Source organism: Solea solea, chromosome 19, assembly GCF_958295425.1.
Source record: "Solea solea chromosome 19, fSolSol10.1, whole genome shotgun sequence".
Classification (NCBI taxonomy): Eukaryota; Metazoa; Chordata; class Actinopteri; order Pleuronectiformes; family Soleidae; genus Solea; species Solea solea.
Window position 1 is genome coordinate 652,701 of NC_081152.1, and position 25,940 is coordinate 678,640.

Below are 25,940 nucleotides of genomic sequence, written 5' to 3' on the forward strand. Positions count from 1 at the left end.
GTCAAAAACGTCATAGTAGTGTATGTCGTCCAAAATTGGTCAAAAATGTCATAGTATTGTATTTCGTCCAAAATCACTGAAAAACGTCATAGTATAGTAAGTCGTCCAAAATCCCTCAAAAAAGTTATAGTATAGTATGTTGTCCAAAATTGGTCAAAAAAGTCATAGTATAGTATGTTGTCCAAAATTGGTCAAAAAAGTCATAGTATAGTATGTCGTCCAAATTCAGTCAAAAAAGTCATAGAAAAGTAAGTCGTCCAAAATTGGTCAAAAAAGTCATAGTATTGTATGTCGTCCAAAATCGGTCAAAAAAGTCATAGTATAGTATGTCGTCCAAAATTGGTCAAAAAAGTCATAGTATTGTATGTCGTCCAAAATAGTGAAAAACGTCATAGTATAGTATGTCGTCCAAAATTAAACTCAGAAGAATCAGGATTGCAGTTTCTTTGTTCCAACCAGGGCTTGAACCTGGATCTTCTACATTAAAGTCATGAGTGCTAACCACTTCACCAACCTTGCTCTCCTTGTGTTGTCACATCTTCATCATAAAGTGTGTCGTTCAAAATTGGTCAAAAAAGTCATAGTATAGTATGTCGTCCAAAATCAGTCCAAAACGTCATAGTATGGTATGTCGTCCAAAATCACTCAAAAAAGTCATAGTATTGTATGTCGTCCAAAATCGGTCAAAAAAGTCATAGTATAGTATGTCGTCCAAAATCGGTCAAAAAAGTCATAGTATTGTATGTCGTCCAAAACGTGACAAAAAAGTCATAGGTTAGTATGTCATCCAAAATCTGTCAAAAATGTCATAGTATAGTATGTTGTCCAAAATTGGTCAAAAAAGTCATAGTATAGTAAGTCGTCCAAAATTGGTCAAAAAAGTCATAGTATTGTATGTCGTCCAAAATCGGTCAAAAAAGTCATAGTATTGTATGTCGTCCAAAATAGTGAAAAACGTCATAGTATAGTATGTCGTCCAAAATAGTGAAAAACGTCATAGTATAGTATGTCGTCCAAAATCGGTCAAAAACGTCATAGTAGTGTATGTCGTCCAAAATTGGTCAAAAATGTCATAGTATTGTATTTCGTCCAAAATCACTGAAAAACGTCATCGTATAGTAAGTCGTCCAAAATCCCTCAAATAAGTCATAGTATAGTATGTCGTCCAAAATTGGTCAAAAAAGTCATAGTATTGTATGTCGTCCAAAATTGGCCCAAAACGTCATAGTATAGTATGTCGTCCAAAATTGGTCAAAAAAGTCATAGTATAGTATGTTGTCCAAAACAGTGAAAAACGTCATAGTATAGTATGTCGTCCAAAATTGGTCAAAAAAGTCATAGTATTGTATGTCATCCAAAATCGGTCCAAAACGTCATAGTATAGTATGTCGTCCAAAATTGGTCAAAAAAGTCATAGTATAGTATGTCGTCCAAAATCGGTCAAAAATGTCATAGTATTGTATGTCGTCCAAAATCGGTCAAAAAAGTCATAGTATAGTATGTCGTCCAAAATCGGTCAAAAAAGTCATAGTATTGTATGTCGTCCAAAATAGTGAAAAACGTCATAGTATAGTATGTCGTCCAAAATCACTCAAAAAAGTCATAGTATTGTATGTCGTCCAAAATTGGCCCAAAACGTCATAGTATAGTATGTCGTCCAAAATCGGGCCAAAACGTCATAGTATAGTATGTCGTCCAAAATCAGTCCAAAACGTCATAGTATAGTATGTCGTCCAAAATTGTCTCAAAACGTCATAGTATAGTATGTCGTCCAAAATCGGTCCAAAACGTCATAGTATAGTATGTCGTCCAAAATCGGTCAAAAACGTCATAGTATAGTATGTCGTCCAAAATCGGTCAAAAAAGTCATAGTATAGTATGTCGTCCAAAAACGGTCAAAAAAGTCATAGGTTAGTATGTCATCCAAAATCTGTCAAAAACGTCATAGTATAGTATGTTGTCCAAAATTGGTCAAAAAAGTCATAGTATAGTATGTCGTCCAAATTCAGTCAAAAAAGTCATAGAAAAGTAAGTCGTCCAAAATTGGTCAAAAAAGTCATAGTATAGTATGTCGTCCAAAATCGGTCAAAAAAGTCATAGTATAGTATGTCGTCCAAAATTGGTCAAAAAAGTCATAGTATTGTATGTCGTCCAAAATAGTGAAAAACGTCATAGTATAGTATGTCGTCCAAAATTAAACTCAGAAGAATCAGGATTGCAGAGTTTCTTTGTTCCAACCAGGGCTTGAACCTGGATCTTCTACATTAAAGTCATGAGTGCTAACCACTTCACCAACCTTGCTCTCCTTGTGTTGTCACATCTTCATCATAAAGTGTGTCGTTCAAAATTGGTCAAAAAAGTCATAGTATAGTATGTCGTCCAAAATCAGTCCAAAACGTCATAGTATGGTATGTCGTCCAAAATCACTCAAAAAAGTCATAGTATTGTATGTCGTCCAAAATCACCAAAAAAGTCATAGTATTGTATGTCGTCCAAAACGTGACAAAAAAGTCATAGGTTAGTATGTCATCCAAAATCTGTCAAAAATGTCATAGTATAGTATGTTGTCCAAAATTGGTCAAAAAAGTCATAGTATAGTATGTCGTCCAAATTCAGTCAAAAAAGTCATAGAAAAGTAAGTTGTCCAAAATTGGTCAAAAAAGTCATAGTATTGTATGTCGTCACAAATCGTTCCAAAACGTCATAGTATAGTATGTCGTCCAAAATTGGTCAAAAATGTCATAGTATTGTATGTCGTCCAAAATCGGTTCATAACGTCATAGTATAGTATGTCGTCCAAAATCGGTCAAAAACGTCATAGTATTGTATGTCGTCCAAAATTGGTCAAAAATGTCATAGTATTGTATGTCGTCCAAAATTGGCCCAAAACGTCATAGTATAGTATGTCGTCCAAAATTGGTCCAAAACGTCATAGTATAGTATGTCGTCCAAAATCACTGAAAAACATCATAGTATAGTAAGTCGTCCAAAATTGGTCAAAAAAGTCATAGTATTGTATGTCGTCCAAAATAGTGAAAAACGTCATAGTATAGTATGTCGTCCAAAATCACTCAAAAAAGTCATAGTATTGTATGTCGTCCAAAATTGGCCCAAAACCTCATAGTATATAGTATGTCGTCCAAAATCGGTCCAAAACGTCATAGTATAGTATGTCGTCCAAAATCAGTCCAAAACGTCATAGTATAGTATGTCGTCCAAAATCGGTCCAAAACGTCATAGTATAGTATGTCGTCCAAAATCGGTCCAAAACGTCATAGTATAGTATGTCGTCCAAAATCCCTCAAAAACGTCATAGTATAGTATGTCGTCCAAAATTGGTCAAAAAAGTCATAGTATTGTATGTCGTCCAAAATGTGACAAAAAAGTCATAGTATAGCATTGTTCCTCCATGAATGTGGCATGATACCCAACACACACACACACACACACACACACAGATCATGGAGACGAGGAAACAGCAGATAATAACAATAAACCACAGAGATTTACAATCTGCATAACATGAAAGAAACGACATGGACCAATTCTACGAGTGCAGTTAAATATTTTTATAATTTCACCCGTGTCCGTCTGTCCATGTTTGTTTTTGAAGCAGGTTTACGAACAGATTTTCACAGAACTTGCTGTTAAATGTTGGTGCAGTTGTGGATTATCTAAATATTGGCTTGGCTGAGAGGCTTTATTGAATTTAAGGAGACTGTTGGGAGTTACATGCTCCACTTACTGCCATTCCAGTATCGATTACTCTCTGTCAGTTACTTTTTCCAGGTAATTAGATCGTTACGTTGTAAAATAGACTCTCACAATTAGTCTGAGCAGCAATTTGTTTGAATCTATAATTAATGACATTTTGAAGGTAAACTGACTGATAATAGGAGAACACTCCAACTTTCAATGTTCTTATTATGCTGTAGATACAATATATACAATAATTTAGAGTTCAGATTACGTACATGAAGTGTGGTGACGCAGCAAATACTGACTCGTAGAAGTCATTAAAATCAGGGGTCATATACTGCAAGATATTTAATGGGAAAAGAAAATGAAATAGACAAAAATCCATATGGAGTTTGCTGTGTTTGTTACAGAGACAGTGTTTGTGCGTCACATGCACAGTTTGGACACTTGGGTGAAAAAAGCCAATGATTTGCATGAACGAAGCAGTTGGCGCTTCGTTCATGCAAATCATTGGCTTTTTTCTGTCCATGCAAACGAGTCAATAACAGGATTAATGTTTCCTCATTAATGATGAATGTGGCTGCAGAGGCTTCTGTTTCTCTGTCATGTGACAAAGTTCATTTCATTTATTTTAACGCTGAGAATGAATAAATGAATGAATGAATGAATGAATGAATACGATCAGATGAATCATTTTACAATAACTCGTCTTATATTCTGGGTTTTATATGTGCTTGTGTGTAAACTTTAAACTGCACTTTGATGAATTGAACTTATGTTTGATTATTTTATTGAAAAGTGAAGCCACAGTGTGGACAGATGGACAGATGGACAGATGGAGTGAAAGCAGGGAATATGGCGACAGGGACTGAGCTGAAACGACATAAATGTCAAGAGACTGGAAGTGAGTGAGAAGTGGGCAGTGGGCAGAGAGGAGGCAGCGCGAGTGAGGAGGGGGGAGGAAAGGTAGAGGGGAGGGCAGACTGACCATCTGGACTTCCGCTCGACTTGACACCTCGACATTTTCCAACTGTGGTGAATGTGGGGCAGAAGCGTGGGGCGCGCGGCGGCGGCGGCGGCCTCCTCCTGAGACACGCAACACCTTTCACATGAAGTGTAATTAGAGGGCGGGCGCGGCCCTCAGCGTGAGCGTCAGCGGGAACAGGCCGGTCGAACAGAGATCAATGTTCTGCTCTCTAAATTAATGAGGCTAATGTTGATGTGACAGCCTCGTCACTGCAGGTCTGTGGGGAACACGACATGTTTCAGTGAGTGAGTGGAGACAAGAACACCCAGGAGCTCATTACAGCTGCTTTCAGAGCCGCACTCAAGTCCAGCCTTTCCCTGAAATCATCCACAGGGATGAATGTCAGGATGCAAATGACTTTTCTGACTTCTGTGCTTCTTAAAATGCACAACTTAAAATAACAACGTTGATTCTCGTTTAGAATCACTCTTCTTATCGTCTGAAGCCAAAGCTCCTGATTTATGTTTCCTACAAACATCTGACAAAGTCTTCTTCACTTCTTCTGTGTCAACTTTCAGAGTTTTTTTAAGGTCTCGTTTAGACTGAAATCTGATCAGAATCTGATCTTCCTGAACAAATGTTCACATTGTATATTATAAGTGATCAGATCTTATCTGTGTGTCCATAATGACATCATCTAGTCCCGTTTTCCACGTGGATCTCTACAGTTACAGGCCAAAAAACAACAAGGGGGCTTTTATTCTGAAAATGTTGATTCTGTGTTTGACTTCATGCTAAATTCTGCTGAACTGAAGCTTTGTGTTCCGTCATCCTTCAATAATAGAACACTTTCTACGGAGCGACGACGGAGACGATACGTGACGCAGACAGAGTCCGTGGAAGCTGAGACCTTGACTGAAGTGGACCTGCATCACTTCTGATGCTGCGACGGAGACACATTCAGAGGGATCCAGAGGGAAGACACTTTGAAATCCTATCTGAGAGACATTCGGATAAAGACGTATCTGTAAAAATCCAATCAGAATCCACCTCTGTATGTGGTTTAAATCAGATCTCGTGTTGCTTATCTGTTCAGACTGACAATAAAAATATGCACAGATATGCTTAAGTTACAAATCAGATTTGTGCTGCAGTTTATGGACTTTGTTCAAGGGTAAAATCAGCCTGCTGTCCCCTGAGGACAGTCCTGGATTCTGACGAGCAACAATGTTAACAACACAGAAGCATGCTAATGCTAATCTGCTAACTGCTAAATACTGCTGTCATTGTCTGTGACTTGTTGGCTAACGTTAGCGCCACTGTGATTACAGTAAGAACATCATGTCCACACACATTAATTATCATTACTCATTATGCTGCTAACGACTCACTCAGGTGAAGCTAACAGCTAAGCTAGCAGGTGAGTCAGCAGATTTGTTTCTTTGTCATCTTTGGTGTAGAATCATGGTTGTTTGTCCTCCATGTCCAAACAAAAGGACATCGTCTAATGTTTCTGTTGTTCCAAGACTAAGGCTAAACTGCACTTGAACACCTGAAAGGATTTTTAAGGTTCAAATTGAAACTTTCAACAAATTCCTGAAGTTTCTCACAAAGTGACAGCAGATGCTATATTTTAGCAGCTTGTTGCAAACACACAGAGTCGTGGCTCTGCTTCTACTGTGACTCCGTCTGACATTGGCCAATTACAACGAGTGGACATGTTTGAGCAGCTGCTCAGGAGCAGATGATGATTCTTTACTTCTCCCTGTCACTGTGTGACAAATGACTCCATTCAGCCTGTAATGAGTCTAAATTGGGTCAGAACGGAGGCTAAAATTGTAGCAGTAATGGGCAGTTTTGAAATGTCTGGATAATGCAGTGGTGTAGTCTGGTGTGTGCCGTCAAACCACCTACAAACACAGAGTTCACATGAATGTCACGAAGTTTCATCACTTTTCCAATTAAAATGAACATTTGCAAAAATAAATGACTTGACTGAAGTTCTGTCAGAACAAGGTGTTGATATGTATCAGAGCACACGTGTAAACAGTTATACTGCAATCCTGACCCTTCAGGTTCTGCTGGAATTCATCAATCACCAAGGCCAGAGGGAGTCGTGTGAAGGGTTTGCACTTTTATTTCCACTCGTCGTACTTTCAAGTTACATTTCTATCCACACGTATCCAAGCTTCTCTAGGATCAACCACACAGAAATATTCCCTTGATCTTCCAGGTTGTGAACGACGATCTAAAGATTCAAACAGTAAGACACGTAGTGTCAGGTTGTGAATGACTTGGATACATGTGGATAGAAATGTAACTTGAAAGTACGACGAGTGGAAATAAAAGTGCAAACCCTTCACACGACTCTCTCTCGCCTTCGTGATTGATGAATTAAAACAGAAGCTACGAGTCAAGCCGAGTGGAACCTGCCTACAGCTAACGACTATTCAGTGGCTTTGGATTAAGTGTACTGTCGCCACTACACAGGGGATATGGTAAATACCTGCATATTGCGTAGACCAGTGTTTCCCAAAGACTGGGTCAGGACCCACAGATGGGTCACAAGATTTTTTTTGGAGGAAACAAAGATGTCCTGGATATTTGACACGATGATGAAAAACAGATTTCCTGTGAGAAAAAGTGACTTTACAAACAAACATGTAATAGAAAATTACTTCAGAAAAAAATGATTAATGAATATTTTAATTTGACCAATTCATATTGCTCACCAATGATGTGGTTATTTTCATTATAAAACAAACTGTTGTTGAAAGTGAAACAAGAATACAAGAAGTGCTTACTAAATATCAACAATTCAAGGAGGGGAAAGCAGAAATTTACAATAGAAAATGATCATTTTCCGGCGTAGAAAGATGATGTTTGCAGGTTGAAAGAAAGCAAATTAGAGTCGAGCGTCTCTCAAACTTGGATGAACCACACAAAGAAAACACACACAAACTTCTTCCAGGAGTCAGGCCGGTTCTTTTAAAGAAAACAAGCACGTGTTAAAAAATGTAAAGCAATGAATCTAAAAGAAGAGTTTCCTACTGAAGACTGTCGTTCACAAAGATGTACACATTACACACACGTGGACCAAAAAAAAGCCAATTCAGTAACAAGAGCGCTGCTGGACGCTGGAGGAGGAGTTGAGGCTTCTTTTGATTTTTCCTGGATTTTATTTCAGAGGGAGAAAAAAATCCTGGATCCACGGGTTTGAAGAGCCACAAGCCTCGGAAACAAAGCTCCTCTCGGCTCTTTGGTATTTGGTGTTGAGAAATGGCAGAAACACAGATTCTTAAAGTACAACATTAACAACATTACAACTGCAGAAAAATTACATTTCACCCTTTTTTCGCCCTCTTTTTGCTTCTGATTGACGTTTGGTCCTCAAATCAAACTCGAGCTCAAAAAGTTTTTGATTGCATCTTAGAAAAAAAAAAAAGATCTGGCCAAACATCATTGGCTCGGGGATCGTTAGTTTCTGTCTGGAAACTTTTCAAAGCAGACGGAGCGGACGATTATGTTTCCTGATGTCTCACATCAGCCAAGCGCTCGAGTCGCCGCCCACTTTGAAAGTTGATGGAATCAAAATATGCAAATCCACACATCTGTGTTTGCAACTCAGTCAACAATTCGTCGCTCAGATTTTCTCTTTTGTTTTTAAAGCCTCTTCAAATTGTGGTGTTTTTTTTTTAACAACATTATCCTTTGAGTCTTTACATTAGACTCCACCCACTGAAGTGTTTCCACAGACGCTGACGTCGGTAGACACGTGTGAGGCCAAACGAGGGAGGAGTCCAAAAAACATGTTATAAGACAAAAACACTCCCCTTTCTCTCCCCTTTGCTGCCCTTGTTTTGGCGTGGAGAATTATCTGAAGAACATTCTGGAGATGATGGGCATAGGATCCTGATGGCTTCTCTTCACACCTGCGCGGCGGCGGCAGCGGCGTCCACAGCTCTCTCTGTGGGCGGGTTAATGGATGGTAGGAACGTCTCCCAGCCAGGCACCGGGCAGCGGCCGCGGACACGTGTACTCATTCTGCCAGAGACCAAAACACACAACAACAAAGACAATCGAGTTAAAAGCATTTGTACCAGCTGGTGTTCAGCAGTGGCAGACGTGCAGAGTTCATTATGGAGCGCAGTCATGTGATAATGGAACAATGACGCTGGGACGGACGCAGCACAAGCAATTAAGCAGAAGATGAAACATCAAGTGTTCCGATAATTTAGTGGAGCGGCTTCTCTCATTGGCTCAAAACCTCCACGGTAAAAATTCCACTTTATTAAATCTCAAATAGAAAATGTTGAAATGAACACGTCAGCCTCGATGTCATGTCGTTTTTTTAATTTATCGTTTCTGAGTCATTCTGCTGTCGAGTGCTTTAATATTCTCATGTTTGATATTGAACTGCTTTTCTTAACATTAACAAACAAAGTTTATTTTTACACAAATATATATATATATATATATTTATATATATATATATATTTATTTATATATAATTTAATAATTAGTAGCAGGATGTGAAAAAATGATCAAAATGAGTCTTTAATAAAACCTACAAAAAAGACTGAAACTGAACTAAAGTAGGGAGAGAGGGACAATCAGACACAGGTGAGACACATTAGGGCGGGACAGACAATCAAGACAGGGACAGGAAGTCAAACTTGACAAGGACCACAAGGAAAAACTACAAAATAAAACAAGGGGAAAAAAACACAGACACAAAGAAGTAAGAAAACTCTCCAAACTAAAAGCATCTGGGGATAAAAAGTCAGTATTAAGTCAAACTTAAATCTTTTCATCTGTGATATTCTGTGTGAAATATTTCTAGAAAATATCCCGGTTATTATTTATCATCTGAAGCTTTATTCATGTCAGAGCAACTCAATGAACACCGTGTGATTCTATTCAGCAGATTTGTCATTACATGTTCATCACTGAAGGCTGAATTAGAATTTAGAATTCATGGTGAAGTGAAGAATTCTTGACCTTTAAATGTCAACGTTTCCCACAGTTCAACACAACCTTGTTCAAATGAGAGAGACATTCTGACTTCCTGTTTCCTGTGACTTTGAACTGATGTTCAGTCTTTTCCTCCACAACCCCACCTCACATTAAGTGATTTACTGTTTGATTTCTGTGTCACATTAAGTGATTTAATGTTTGATTTCTGTGTCACATTCACTGATTTAATGTTTGATTTCTGTGTCACATTCAGTGATTTAATGTTTGATTTCTGTGTCACATTCACTGATTTAATGTTTGATTTCTGTGTCACATTCACTGATTTAATGTTTGATTTCTGTGTCACATTCAGTGATTTAATGTTTGATTTCTGTGTCACATTCACTGATTTAATGTTTGATTTCTGTGTCACATTCACTGATTTAATGTTTGATTTCTGTGTCACATTCACTGATTTAATGTTGGATTTCTGTGTCACATTCAGTGATTTAATGTTTGATTTCTGTGTGACATTCAGTGATTTAATGTTTGATTTCTGTGTGACATTAAGTGATTTAATGTTTGATTTCTGTGTCACTGTTTTTATTTCTTTGTTCTTCTCGTCATAATTCAGTCACCAACATTTACAGATAAACACCAGCGTCTGTTCTCTTGATTCTTACACTGATGTGAGTGTTTTCTGAGGAGATGAAAATTCACTTTGACTAAATAAAGTGTGTCCTGTGATTTGTCAGTTTCAATTATCTAAAGTAAATAAGTTTCTTCCACTCGACAGCTGTTTCACAAAAACAACACCAGGCTTTGATTAAAATGAACCGTTACAGAGGCGTAACTTCACTTTTGTTTGTCACTGCAACAAAAAACAACTACAATCAAATCTGATTGAAACACTGAGAAGAGATCAGAGTTTTCTTCTCCTTCAAAGTTTAATGACACTGTTTGTCTGTGTTTGAGCAGCAAAAATCAAACATTTAAAGACGGATTTGGTTGAAATTTTCTGGACATAAATGTTGTGATGATCCAGATTCAGGATTTCTATCATGTAATCAAACCTGATAAAGGAGTTCATAATTCAATCTTTAGTTGTAATATGTGCAACGTTATTATTGCTCGGACACATTTGCCTTTAAAATATTGTGTTTAAATTAGTGCTTTCAGTTAAACGCTGTCTTTTTTTTATTGTATTGTATCCAACGCAGCCTGGATCATTTGTCCACGCACTCCCCACATCCAAGTCGTGATGTCTGCAGTGTTACCAACCAAGCTGGCAGACCCTCCAACCGTAGTGAGGAGACCACCGAAGACCCCTAGCTCCTTTAGCTCGGATTAGCTCGTTATTAAACCACGGCACTTTATTCACACACTGCAGGCTGATACACAGCCTCTCTTATTATTGTGCGGCTCTCACAATAAGAGGAATAAGTCACAATATGCAGGTGACAGAGATATTGTCTCAATAAAAAAACATCTGCACAAAGCAAGCAGATGCACTTTTCTATGTTGATAAGAGCATTAAAATGACAAGAAATAATGGGACATTTACAATAGATACAAATGTGACATTAATCACGAGTTAACTATGACATTAATGCAATTAATCGTGAGTTAACTATGACATTAATGCGATTAATCGTGAGTTAACTGTGACATTAATGCGATTAATCGTGATTAAATATTTTCTGCAAAGCAAAATAAAAAGATGTTAATAATTGTCAGACATGCTCGTTAGTAGCTAGTTAATGAATAAGTGTTACCAACTTTACTATTAAATTCAATATGTATATATATACTGTATACGCACACACACACACACACACACACACAGTGTGTGTATTTCCTCATAATCCCACTATTATTCATAATTAACAGTCAGACAGTTGAGCTTCTGCTCTTTTCTCGAGCAGGTTACGTGTCCAGAGCAAAGTCGTCCACCTCCTCTCGCGCCTTCACGTGTTTTTAATTAGGAAACTAATGAGCAGGATGTAAACATGATGTAATGAGTTCACTCAGAGTCAGGACAGCTGGAATCACACAGAGACAAATGGCAGCTACTCGCTCACAAAGAGGGAAAACACAACACTCTTACTCCATTCACGACTCCAATTAGCCTGTTCTACTTCCACTGTGTGTGTGTGTGTGTGTGTGTGTGTGCGTGTGCGTGTGCGTGTGCGTGTGCGTGTGTGTGTGCGGTGTGTGTGCGTTCACATAGTTCCCTGAAGACCAGAGACAGAGAGCAGCAGACTGGAGAGACAGAATGTGTCAAGTCGGTTCTTTTGGTGAAAAGTAAAGTTAATGAGAGTGAAATATACTGTCTGTACTGCAGCATGTGTGTGTGTGTGTGTGTGTGTGTGTGTGTGTGTGGGACAGTAACACAGTAACAGACACACACCTCAGCTCTAATCCTCACTGATGATTCAAACACAAACACATTAAAGCACCGTGACCAGGTTTATTCCTGAAACCTGAAAAACAACAATTATACACGGAGAGAAAAAACTTCCTGAGGAGCTGATGCTTGTATATATAATAAAAATATATCATATTATATAATAAGCTCTTGATCTCTACAGAACACACACACACACACACACACATACACACTGTGTGAGAGCAAAGTCATGAAGGAGAAGAAACAAAAGGATCCTCTTCTGAGGATGACACCATTTTTTCTGGAGCCAATTATTTGCTTCAGTGACTTGAAAATGTATAATTATGGTTTGTTTATCTTTGACATTGTTGCTTTAAACACGTTCAGGTGAATCATCGATGATTGGATGGAATTGTTGTTCTGTTTACATCGGAAGTTTAGAAAAACTGACAGTTAACCATCATTAGTGATACAGTGGATAACAGCGTTCGACACACACACACACAGGAGGAACTGTCAGAATCCATCTATGTTCTAACACTTTATCCACCACAGGAGGGTCAGGGCTGCAGTGCCAGTCCCAGCTGACAGAGGGCGATAGGCGGGTCACACCCTGCACGGGTCACCCTAACCCTATCACAGGGACACACAACCATTCACTCTCTCACCTCCACTCAATTTAGAGTGACTGATTTACCTGATCCCCATAATGCATGTGTTTGGACTGTGGGAGGAAGCCAGAGAAATCACACACACACACACACACACACACGCACACACACACGTGCACACACACACACACACACACACACACACACACACACACACACACACACACACATACGGGAGAACAAACTCCATGCAGAAAGACCCTCGAACCATAGTTAATGTAGTAAATATGCAGTAAAATGCAAATAATATTTTTATTGTTGTTGAAATATATCTTTTCTTTATAAACACAAACACAGCGTATGTAGTCAGATTAATGCTCGTGCATGAATGCATGAATGCATGAATACATAAGCAAGTGCAATATTCTGCCTCCAGCTGCAAGACTGTGAAATCAGCAGAAAATAACACCCATGAAAGAGTAATTCATTATTTTATATTCATTATTATAAATCATATAGAACATACAATGAAAATCAATTTACTTTTAAATGATTGAATCTGTGTACAAATTCTGTCCTGGGTTTTAACAAGCACATGATCCACAGAAGTAAAAAACCTGAACACACAGACATGAAATGCCTTTAATCATAAAAAAACGACCTTTAAATAAATTGTGTATAATTCATTCATAATTACCATGGAAACAGACGAAAAATCACTAAAACTGCTTTTCCAAATAAAACAATATTTACCACACACCACTACCTTCAGTATTATTTTGACATGATTCATAATAAAGTGTCTGTCGTTGTTTGCTTTTAAACAGATGTGAACATGATGGCGGTGAGTTTCTGTCTCTAACAACATCGACTGTATTTCATTACAACATCCTGTAAATGGACCTGTGAGAGTCCACTGCTCATCATCATTTACAGTTAAACACTGTGTGTGTGTGTGCGCGTGTGTGTGTGTGTGTGTGTGTGCGAGGCATGAGATGCAAACCGTGCAGTTGTTAGTTCTCAAACAATCAAACATCTCCCCGAGGAAATCTGATTCACTGACTCGAAGCTCGGAGCAAACTGAGCGAGTCCCTGATGTGTGAGTGTGTGTGTGTGTGTGTGCGTGTGTGCGTGTGTGTGCGCACTATGCATATTTATGTAAGTACGTGCACACGCATGTTTATCTGCGCTCGAGGGCTGTGATTTATGATGATTGTGATTTATGCAGGTGATGGATGACCAGAAACATCCTCAACCACATTTTAGTCTCTCTGTCTCTGTACACACACACACACACACACACACACACACATATATATGTACAGTATATACATGTGTACATATGTGTATACGTGTAAATACAGATCATGTGGTGCACATGAGCTCACTTCCCCGTGTGCAGGACAAACACACATGAACAAAGGAATCAATAAGTTCATGTTCAGACGCTTGTTTCCTTCCGCTCGAGCAGATTCATCCATTCATCACATAGAGCCCCCTGTAGAATGACTCTTTGCTAACAGTGTAGCGGCTACAAACATGCCGGGGTTGTTCTAGAGCTGCGTTGCTAGGCAACATGAAGCTTATCTGGACATAAGTGGGTTGACATGTATGTGTGTGCGTGTGTGAATGTTTTTTTTTCATCACACAAAGGTTCATGTGATGATCTGCTCTGAGAGCATGAATACTCATGCTCACAGTCAACAGGACATGAAGAGGACTCTTCATCAGGGACTGTCCCTCCTCCTCATCTCCGTGTCTCTTCATTATCTGAGCAGGTGAAGACATTTCAGCCTCAGCAGTTTCTCTACAATTGTCCTTTACACTCACACAACAGCTGCACATGACTGACAGTAACAATCAGAGAACATCACAGTCGTCCGCGCTGCCGTGAGGAGACGTGAAGTAATGACGCCCGAGTGAAACTGGCAGTGACTGAATTACTGTGTTGATGAAGCACCAAATCCATGCTGTGACGCACGAGCTGAAGCAAACACAAAGACAGAAGAGCAACAGCTCGGTGTTTCTGTGACATCATCACCTGTCACCTCATCGTCTGCAGAGAAAAGAATCCTCTGAGCCAGAATCACCATCAGCTGAGTGAGCGGTGAACTGTGACACCTGCAGGACCTGCACACCTGCAGGACCTGCACACCTGAGGCTGCACACCTGCAGGACCTGCACACCTGAGGCTGCACACCTGCAGGACCTGCACACCTGCGGGACCTGCACACCTGAGGCTGCACACCTGCAGGACCTGCACACCTGAGGCTGCACACCTGCAGGACCTGCACACCTGAGGCTGCACACCTGCAGGACCTGCACACCTGCGGGACCTGCACACCTGAGGCTGCACACCTGCAGGACCTGCACACCTGAGGCTGCACACCTGCAGGACCTGCACACCTGAGGCTGCACACCTGCAGGACCTGCACACCTGAGTTCACAGGCAGTGAACATCAGGCCACTGTCTCCTCTGACTTATGAAACAATATTCAGTGCAATAATTGATCTTTTGCCACCGAACTTCATGAAAAATGAGTGTGAATCTTTATTTTCCTTCCTGATTTGAAAGGATACTCGTGTGTGACTGCAGGTCACATGACCATGTCCTCACTCGGTTTCATTGTGTCCTCACAGGTAACAAAAACAAACCCTGCAGTGACACATGTTTCCTTCCTGTGAGCATCAAACTATATCCTCTGCATATACTGTACGTGTGTGTGTGTGTGTGTGTGTGCCTCTGTGATTACAGTCATTGTGACAGTGACACACAAACACACACACACACACAGAGAAACATCACCTCCTCTCCTGAGGTGATGTTACATATTCATGCTGCACTATCCTAAAGAAAAACAAACAATACAACTTCCGTGTGTGTGTGTGTGTGTCTGTGTGTGTGTGTGTGAGTCCATGTGTGTGTGAGTCCGTGTGTGTGTGTGTCTGTGTGTTTGTGTGCGCACGAGAGTGTGTGTGTGTGTGTGTGAGTCCGTGCGTGTGTGTGTGTGTGTGTGTGTGTGTGTGTGTTTGTGAGTCCGTGTGTGTGTGTGTCTGTGTGTGTGTGTGCGCGCGAGAGTGTGTGTGTGTGTGTGTGTGTGTGTGAGTCCGTGCGTGTGTGTGTGTGTGTGTGTGAACAGACTCAGTGTCGAAGAACTCAAAGAATAAAAATGCATTTGGATGAAATGATTATGGGATGTCGAAGAAAAGTCATAATATTGTTGTGGTTGTTAATCTTGTGGAATAATAAATAGTATGAAACAGAGCAGGGGTTTGTGCTCTCAGAGTGCTTCCTCTTTTTAAAGCACAGCAGGATTTGTATTAATATTATATTATTATATTATATTATTTTGTATTTTTTGCTGTCAGGTGATTTTCTTTGTTCTCAGTTATTTCCTCATCATTATTTAAAGTCATCACGCGAGATTATTAAAGGTCCAGTGAATTGTGAACCGAGTGTGAATTCAACATTTAAAGATTTACTTACATTTTATGTTTGAAATTCTTCATTGACTTATATTTGATATACTACAATGATCACACTGAGGAATATGAGCAGCAGGAAACGTGAGTTCAGCTCACGTGTGGAGTCTTTGCCTCCGGCTGTAAAACTTCCACTCAATTCAGTGAAAATAGAAACTGTCAGCGGTGTGAAAGTGAAATACCTTTTACTTCTTTCTTTCTTTCTTTATTTTATTGTCCACTGTATCATGGCTTTAGTTTCAGGCTTTTTACTGAAGTGAATGTTGTTTTCTGTGTGTGAATGATGAAGGTTATTTCCTGTTCACATACAAGAAATAATCATTTTCTCCTCACAGGAAACTTGTGTAACTCAGAGAAAGAAAACAGCTTAAACTGTGTGAGGACTGTGGCGATTCATCACGTCATCCAGGTTTGTGTCCACGCGACGCATTCAAGTCAAAATAACAGACGATCAAAGGATGGATGAGTTTCATCTGCTGTGCAGGAAAAACTGAGGCCAAGGCAGGAGGAGAGGTTTGTGGAGAAATCTTAAAAATGGGTTTTACTTCAGGTTCTGTGGCGACGCGATGACGTAATCCTGTAACGCTGCTCTGTGCCGCTGTTGTTTTCGCCAACGATGACAAAATGATTTTGTTGACGCCTCTTTTTTTCATGATGATAACGAGACGGTGAACATCGTGAATGGACGTAAATGTCAGTGTGTGGTTTGTCTCTCTGTCTCTCTGTCTCTCTCTCTCTCTCTCCCTCTGTCTCCCTCTGTCTCTCTGTCTCTCTGTGTCCCCATGTTGCAGGATCCAGATCCAGTTTTGGAGGCTATAGTTATAGTTATAGTTTTTCTTTCCCCCCAACCTGTCGAGGCAGATGCTTCTTCTCTGCACTGATGCCTCGTGTTTGTTCATCGTGTGAACTGTTGTGTTTTCTGCTCTCCTTGATGTCGTCTGTGTACAGACCTGAGATCATGTATGTGATGATTTACATGTGATGAAGTAAAATTGAATTGAACTGAAATATTAACGACACAATTTAGTTTTAAGTGTAACACTGGAAACCTGCAGCGTTCGACTGTATCAATGATTACATGAATATGTTATAATTATGTCTAAATAAAGAAAGTGAAACGATGTTTTTCTTAATGTTCTGTTATTGACTTTTATTTTTAAGCTTCAGACAGGAAGTAATGACTCTGTAAGAAATAACCCAATAATAACATTACACTTGACATGATCGCTCCTGTGGCCTGAGACGCTGCAATTAATCAACATTTCATAAGCATGAATAACTCATTAGCAAAAGCAGCGCGAGGGAAACCACGAGTCTGCAGAGTTCATGTCGAGGTCTTTGTACCAGAACCAGAACCAGAACCAGTTCTCAGTGACGCAGGCTCTCTGTGTAAAATACTACAGCTCAGATTCTGACCTGGAGCTTTTGGTTCTAAACTAAAATGTAATTAGAGCTGCGCTGCAGCGGTTAATTGATTATTAAATGAATAGTTTCAAAAAAATGATTTCATTGAAAATAAGCAGCAGAATGAGAGACAGGGACAAACGGGACAAACGGGACAAACAGGTGTCCATGAAGACGGCGAGACAAGATTAACTGGGAATAAACGTCTCATTCAAACCAACGGAGACACTGAGAAAGTGTTGAGTTGAGTTTGTTTAAACTGGAGTTTATTATTATTAATGTGTTAAAGGTCATAAGTTTTGTTGAAGTGAAGCTGAGACAAAGTCGCTCGAGTGTCTCGTCTCTGTGTGAGAGAGTGAACGTGGTGTAATGAAACCATTATGTTTGATTTTCTGCTCGAATCTTTCAGAACCTGCATCTACTTCTCTTATTAATGTCATCTTTCTGCTTTATTGTTCACGGGACATTTTCAATGATACGCATGAACACTTTCCTCTTTCACTTCTATTTTAGTTCTTGTTTTAAACAGATGAAAGACCTTCACACACACACACACGCACACGCACACGCACGCACACACATTCCTGCTGCTGTGTTTGAATGGATTTGGTCAATAATTTCTTATATTTCTTTACATTAGTCGACATAATAACATCATGTTTTTGAGTGTTTTATTTCACGTTTGCAGTTTTTCAACATAACATGAATAAATTCGATTTATTCTTCATACTTTATGAATCACAACATTTAATGAAACATGTTTCTAGTGGAGAACTTCTTTCTTTTCATGTTGAAATTACATTTTTCTTTATAAATGCATGAAGACTTTGTAAAATACTCAACATGTCAGGAAATGAGTTGAAAAACCATTATTGAATCCCTTCTTCACCTGAAATAACCAGGTTTATTCAAAATAGAGTTGAAGTTTTCGACAAATAACCTGGTAAATTTAGTTTGAATGAACTTAATTATTAAGTGTAAGTGTAAACTTAAACATAATCCCCCCCACACACACACACACACACACACTGATTCTTTTCCTCTGAGGTTGAAATGAGAAAAAAACCAACATGGTTTAATTGACATCACGTATCATCATCATTCTTTTAAAGAAAGTTAAATCAAAGTGTCTGAACGTTGATATAAATCAAAGAAAACTCTGTTTTTGGCCTCACTCTCTGTTTTTCTGGCCAAAAAGACGAATGTGTTTAATCAAGTTTTTACTTCTTTATCATTTGTTTAGCCTAATTAACTCATTAGCTAGATTTCCAACTGTAGCAGCTGAAGTGATGCCAGTAACAGAAATAAGTCCATGTTTGAAGTTTTCACATCATTTAAAATTTCATTAAAGCCTCTGTTTGTTGTGGATTTGACGCCACGAGATCCACGGATTATGTTTTCATCTCTGTTCTAACGTCGATGGAGCTAAATGTTTACTTTCCGTCATCATCGCAAACAAAACTCTGATTAATAAAAACATGAATAACCTCCCAGATATCGTGATGTATCAAAATATGATTATATGATACATGCAATCATTAGTGCTAACGTTAAACGTGTTATTAACGTGTTATTAACATCGTTAACACAAACCCATTTTAATGCCATTAATTGCGAGTTAACTATGAAATTAATGCAAATAATCGTGAGTTAACTATGACATTAATGCGATTAATCGTGAGTTAACTTTGACATTAATGAGATTAATCGTGAGTTAACTATGACATTAATGCGATTAATCGTGAGTTAACTTTGACATTAATGCGATTAATCGTGAGTTAACTATGACATTAATGCGATTAATCGTGAGTTAACTATGACATTAATGCGATTAATCGTGAGTTGACTTTGACATTAATGCGATTAATCGTGAGTTAACTATGACATTAATGCGATTAATCGTGAGTTGACTTTGACATTAATGCGATTAATCGTGAGTTAACTATGACATTAACGCGATTAATCGTGAGTTGACTTTGACATTAATGCGATTAATCGTGAGTTAACTATGACATTAATGCGATTAATCGTGAGTTAACTATGACATTAATGCGATTAATCGTGAGTTAACTATGACATTAATGCCATTAATCGTGAGTTAACTTTGACATTAATGAGATTAATCGTGAGTTAACTATGACATTAATGCGATTAATCGTGAGTTAACTTTGACATTAATGCGATTAATCGTGAGTTAACTATGACATTAATGCGATTAATCGTGATTAAATATTTGGTTTGACAGCACTAATATATATGTATATGATCATCTTACAACATATTGATTATCACAGAGTGATATATTTGGGATCATGGTCGATGTATCGTTAGTTTCCCTGTGATTTTGACGTAAATACCAAATATAACGTAATAGATTCAGTAATAAATCAGTGAGTAATTAAACTACTGTATAAAAGACTATGAGCATAAATAATAAATCATTTCATCTATAAGTTACAGACAAAACCAAAGTGAAAATCTATGATACATTTTTACACGATGACTATATGACATTTTTTGTATTTGCAGAAAATATAGATTCTTTATGTTGCAGCTCTTGTGATTTGCTGATTGCTTTATTGTTTCAAAAAGTGATTTCCCTTTGAAAAGTGACGAGTGACGTTAGAGAAGAAGCAGATGGCTGCAGGAGGCGTCTTTCTTTCTTTGCTTTTTTCATTTCCCTCTGGAGAGACTGTTGACACTTGCCAGAGGGAGTAACAGTGCAATTATCACTCCTACTGAAGTCGTAGTGACAGTGTCGACGCATGTCGCAGGCGTAATGTGACATTTAACAGAAAACGTTACGCAAATCATATCATGATCGTGAACTTTTCAAACACTGTGCTGTAAAAAAAACAGCGTCGCGATATTAAACGATCACAGGTTATTAAAGACCAGAAGACGCTGAAATGCAAAAGTGGACAAACAATTAAATTAAAGACAAAGTGTCATTTAAAACAAACGTGTTTTTGATTGTTGTTGCTGCAAATCATTTAATAATGAAACAATTGTGGATTTGAGGAAACACCGATCAATAATAATTAGTGCTGTCAAACGACTCAAATATTTAATTGCGATTAATCGCATTAATGTCGTAGTTAACTCGCGATTACTGGTTGTAAATGACGACAGTAAAGATCATGACGTGTAGCCGTTTTAAGGATTTCATATGTCAGTAGTTTTTAAATGAACAGATTCAAAGTGAGGGTGAATTTTCAACAATGATTTCCTTCTCTTTTTTTAAATACAGACCATCATCCGCCCGCAGTCACCGAGCAAACGTGACTTTGTTTCACTAACAAATGAATCATTTTGCAGCGAAAGAACGTCAGATCATCTGAACCAGAGGCAAAAAAAACAACTAAAAACAAATACTTTAACTTTTTAAATAAAAAAATATGCCTTTATTACAAGGTGACCACCTTGTACTGATTTTTTAAAAGCACATTAGTGTAATCAATATTTAACATAAACGAAATCTTTGAATAATTAATCATTTGTTTTCTGTTTTCTGTGAATCACTGACACAGTTTTCATCTGAAAACCTTTCATGACATTTTTATTTCTGTTGCTGCTGCTTTTTTTCTATTTTTCCGCGTTTGTAAAATCATCTTTGCAAACAGGTCGACGAGCGGCTCAGAACAAAACACATGTAAATGTAATGTGAGCGTCGCGGACGTCACTGCTGCTGTACACCGGCCTCAGTGGGCGACTGTGGCTGCAGGCTGCACGCCATTAAAAAAGATGTGATCTCCACAAATGTCTCTGCTCCCTCCTGAAAACCACACTTTAATAATTCAAACATTTGCAGAAAAGGAACTCGAGCCGTATGGAATTAAAATGAATGTGACAATAGGGAGAAAGAAACCATGCTGCAAACTCACTGTACTTTCAACAGGAGAAACAAAGAGGAAACAAAAGAGCCTGAACTGTCGACCGTGTTCTACCATCTGTCGTCTCAACAGACGCATAAAGACGAGAGCTGTCAACGCTAACGTCATGTTAGGAGCAGCTACGAGGTGCATTCAGTGACACTCGTACATTTCAATACTTAATACACACAGTCCAATTCAAACTAATGTATCTGTAATTCAAATTGAAAACAACACAGTCGACCAGTGCTGTACTGTAAAAAGACAAATGTTACACACACGCGCACACACACGCACACACACACACACACACACACACACACACACACACACACACACACATCGAAGGCCGAAGAGAATGTGATGATTGACATTTGAAAAGTCGGCAAATCAGCCTCTGGTGTTATGAAAGGTGAGATGAAGGCAGCGAGTTATCAATAATCAAAACCTGTGTTTAATGATTGTTTCCCTTCATGTACATCAGCAAAAGCAGCAGCAGGAACAGCAGCAGCAGCAGCAGCAGCAGCAGCAGAAACAGCAGCAGCAGCAGAAGCAGCAGCAGAAACAGCTGCAGCAGCAGCAAAAACAGCAGCAGCAGCAGCAGCAGCAGCAGCAGCAAAAACAACAGCAGCAGAAGCCGCAGCAGAAGCAGCAGCAGTAGCAGAAACAGCCGCAGCAGCAGAAACAGCAGCAGAAGCAAACAGTGTGGATCTGTAGATGTTTGTGTGAGTGATTGTAATCAGATGAGAAATAAGAATGTTTTGTGTAATTCTTAGTTATTAATGGTATTTATTGCTGCTGTGTGTGTGTGTGTGTGTGTGTGTGTGTGTGTGTGTGTGTGTGTGCGTGTGTGTGTGTGACAGAACAAGTGAAGGTGTGTGGTTTGATGCTTCAGTTATCTGAGGATGAAGTCACAGCAAATGCCAAAGCCTGCGGTAAAAGGAGGAGTGAAGAGGAGGGGGAGCTGCTGGAGGAGATTATAAAATTCAATTTAGGGCAACAGAGGGGGCGGATCTTCTATAAAGTGCCACTGAGCTGTTTTCCCCCTTTTTTTTTACAAACACAAAAATATCTGCAGCAGAATCTTCTCTGTGTGTGTGTGTGTGTGTGTGTGTGTGTGTGTGGCAGGTAGAAGCTGCGTTCACCTGTCACTGGTTTGTGTGAGCGTGCGATCAGGGAACTGCAGCCTCGGGTCAGCAGCTGCGTTTACAACTTCACAATCATTCCACACTGAGACACGCCGAGGACATGTGTCTTCATCAATGAATGACACTGTGTCTTTAGCTCGTCTCTCACCAAACACTTTGCTGGAAGAATTTTTAAACAGTTTTTTAAATAACTGGCAGATTATATTCACGTTGTTCTCACATACTTATATTATAGTATTTTTTTTCCTGATGACCATGTTTTTGAATCCACATTTGTACAATGCTTTCTTTGAGTATCTCAAAATTGGTATAACATACACTATACAGTTTATACTGTATAGTGTATGTATAGTGTATACAGTATATACTGTATACTGTATACTGTATACAGTATACAGTATGTATAGTATGTTATACATACTGTATACTGTATATACTGTATACAGTACAGTACTCCAACAGAGTACACTGTGAAGTGGACGCAGAAAAGAAAAGAGTTGCATTCAGCCACCAGGGGGCGACGTCAGAGGAGTTAATGTTGTCATCAGGTCTTCACAGACCACGAGGTCAGTTTGTAACTTATCGACACATTTAGAGGAAAATAGACGACAGAGTGCGACAGTAATAAAATAACTTATTATACAGAGAGAAAACTTATGTTTTCATGTTATCTGTCATCATTATCATCATCAGCAGCAGCAGCAGTAACAATATGAGCAGCAGAAACAGCAGCAGCTGTTGTTGCTGTGGTTACTGCTGCTGTTACTAATGTTACTGCTGCTCATATTGTTACTGCTGCTGTTGCTGTGGTTACTGCTGCTGTTACTAATGTTACTGCTGCTGCTGTTTCTGCTGCTGTTTCCTGCTGCTGCTCCATTGAATCACACAGAGTTTCCAAAGTGGAACACAAAGGTTTGGTTTAAATCCTTTGAATCATTCATTGTTTCAAAACTCCATCTTCTTTGATCTTAAAAATGATGATTTTAAAAATGTAAGACCAGAGACACAAATATGTAAAGCTTTAGTTTCAAAGACAGTGAGGAGATTTTTTTTATTCTTATATTTTGGGTGAAACTTTGAATATTGGCCATACAGTGAATTCATTAAGACTGCTCTCATCTCAGATCTTAATGCTTCCTCACAGCTGATGAGGTGAAGAGGAGAGGGAGCGGAAAATGAAAGTCTTCTTCTAAATGGTTTTCACAGAAATGCCTGTCAAGTGGAACCAGACTGGAGGAGAAAATTAGCCGAGGGGACGAGGAGGAAAGTGAGCGAGGTGGCTGCATGTGTGACATCCTTCTGTCTTCAAAGCAGACTGAGGGGGAGGAGCGGGGGAGGAGCGCGGGGGGGGGGGGGGGGGGGGGAGGTGTGGTATCTCCTGAACGCAGCGAGAGCTGCAGGAAAAGACCAGCGAGAAAATCTGCTTCTTTTTCATGTGTCTTTAAAGAGAGTCAAATCCTCAGCAGCCACTTCTCTGCCTTTGTGATGAAGCTTTTTTCTTTAATTGTGTCCAGTGCTGCACACGACACACATGACACATCGTTACACAACGTTACACAAAAGCATTTTAATTGCCTTTCTCGTTTCAAGGTGATGAAATACGTATTATCTTCAATCCGTATCCATATTGTCTTCAGGGAACAAATTGTAACCTTTGAGCTCCAGGAGGCGCTACAGAGTTCCTCTGTCAACTAAAATGTATATTTAACCCTTAAGAGTTAAGGGTTAAACACACACACGCACACGCACACACACGCACACACACGCATACACACACACACAGTGGTCTCTTACAGAAGGCTATCGTAATCAAATGTTACAGCACTTTGGAAGGTGGCGTTTTCTGCCACTAGGAACACATTAGAAAGTTTTTGGAAAAATCTGACACTGCAAAATAAATGTTTCTGCTAATCATTGACCCATCTCAAGGCCTAATAGTAATTATAATCAAATTCCCCTTGAAATGTATTTTATGGAAATGATTGTAGATTTTTTTTCCAATAAAAATATGAAAACAAACTGGCCTTTAAAGAGTTAAAATTTCAAAAATATTATTAATATTTGATACGTATCTTTCAGGCTGAAGTAGTTTTAAAAGTCATTTAAAGTGGAAAAGAATATTAACATCTAATATTTTTACAGTTGAACTCTTTCTGTCTGTGTTTGTTTTGTTTCTTTTCTTCTATTCAAACACGTGATTATAATAACACAAGCGTGAGGATGATTTCTGATCGATATTAATGATCAGGGATGATAATGAAGTGATAAAATCATTCACAATAACAGGTTTATCATTAATATCTAATCTAGCTCAACAACATACAGTCACAGTGATTTACTTTATGAGCTGAAGTGCCACAAGGGGGCGCTGCATCCTTCCAGCGATTGTAGGACTTCATGATAATTGATGATGAAAATGGTTTCATTCAGTCATAAATCATTTGTATCAAAGTTAAAGTGCTTTTCTCTCTCTGGTCCAGTTAGAAAAATCATCAAGTTGTTAAATGTAACTTCATATTTTCTGTGTGGAGACACTGAGATGATGCTACAATATTTCCTCATCCTCAAACACGAGACTATAAAGTGAACTATGAAAGTGTGTGGGGTTATAAAGTGCAGTGATCTGAGGAGGAATTATGGTTCATGAGGTGAACACAAGGAGATTTATTCTGCATCGCTGAGTACATTTGCATTTTATTCAAGATTTATTAAATAAAGTGGTGATTCATTAATCAAACATACGACTGATTTACAAAGTTTAAACTGTGGGTTTAGAAAATAAAAGGTCTGAGGAAATGAAAGAAATGAAACACATACGTCTATAAGATCCCAGCAGTGTGAGTGTTGTTTTAGACATCGATCATAGAAGAGCCGGCGAAAGACAAGCACAGAAAACCCACAGCAGAGGACTGCAAGTGAAGCTCCGCCTCCTCTCAAATGTCAAATGTGTTTCTGTGTTGGATTTTAAACGCGACAACGACGAGCTGTTTATCGCACGACGTCGTACGTGATTTTCACATTGTCGTAGCAAAACTGAAACATGGATGTCCACCGATGTGGACGCGTGGACGTGGACAAGGACGTGTCATGGACAAGGACTCAAACTCTGTATTTTGTTTTGTCACCATGACTCAGCAGACTGGAAATACTTAAAGATAAGTGATGAGGACAAAAGGAGAGCAGACTGTCAAGAGGAGGAGGAGGAGGAGGAGGAGGAGAACAGTAACTTCAACACATTTGATAAAACATCACTAAATATTCACTGAATCATATTTCACGTCACTGTGTTCATCTAAAACTGTGGTTATCTCCGAAGTTATCGATCATATCTGGATGTAAATAAAACTTAAATGTTTCTCAGTAAAAATAAAGGAATAGTCCTCACAATACTGTATTTAATGTTTAAACATT

General features: G+C 38.9%; 1 protein-coding gene across 1 annotated transcript in view; it reads right to left on the minus strand.

Moving 5' to 3' along the window:
• Positions 1-7,382: 7,382 nt before the first annotated feature.
• lrrtm4l1 (leucine rich repeat transmembrane neuronal 4 like 1) overlaps positions 7,383-25,940 on the minus strand; it is a 47,883-nt gene continuing 29,325 nt past the window's right edge. Inside the window, exon 3 of the mRNA XM_058617128.1 lies at positions 7,383-8,710. Within this exon, the coding sequence (XP_058473111.1) occupies positions 8,645-8,710 (66 nt within the window). The 3' untranslated portion in view covers positions 7,383-8,644. The remainder of the gene's footprint in view (positions 8,711-25,940) is intronic.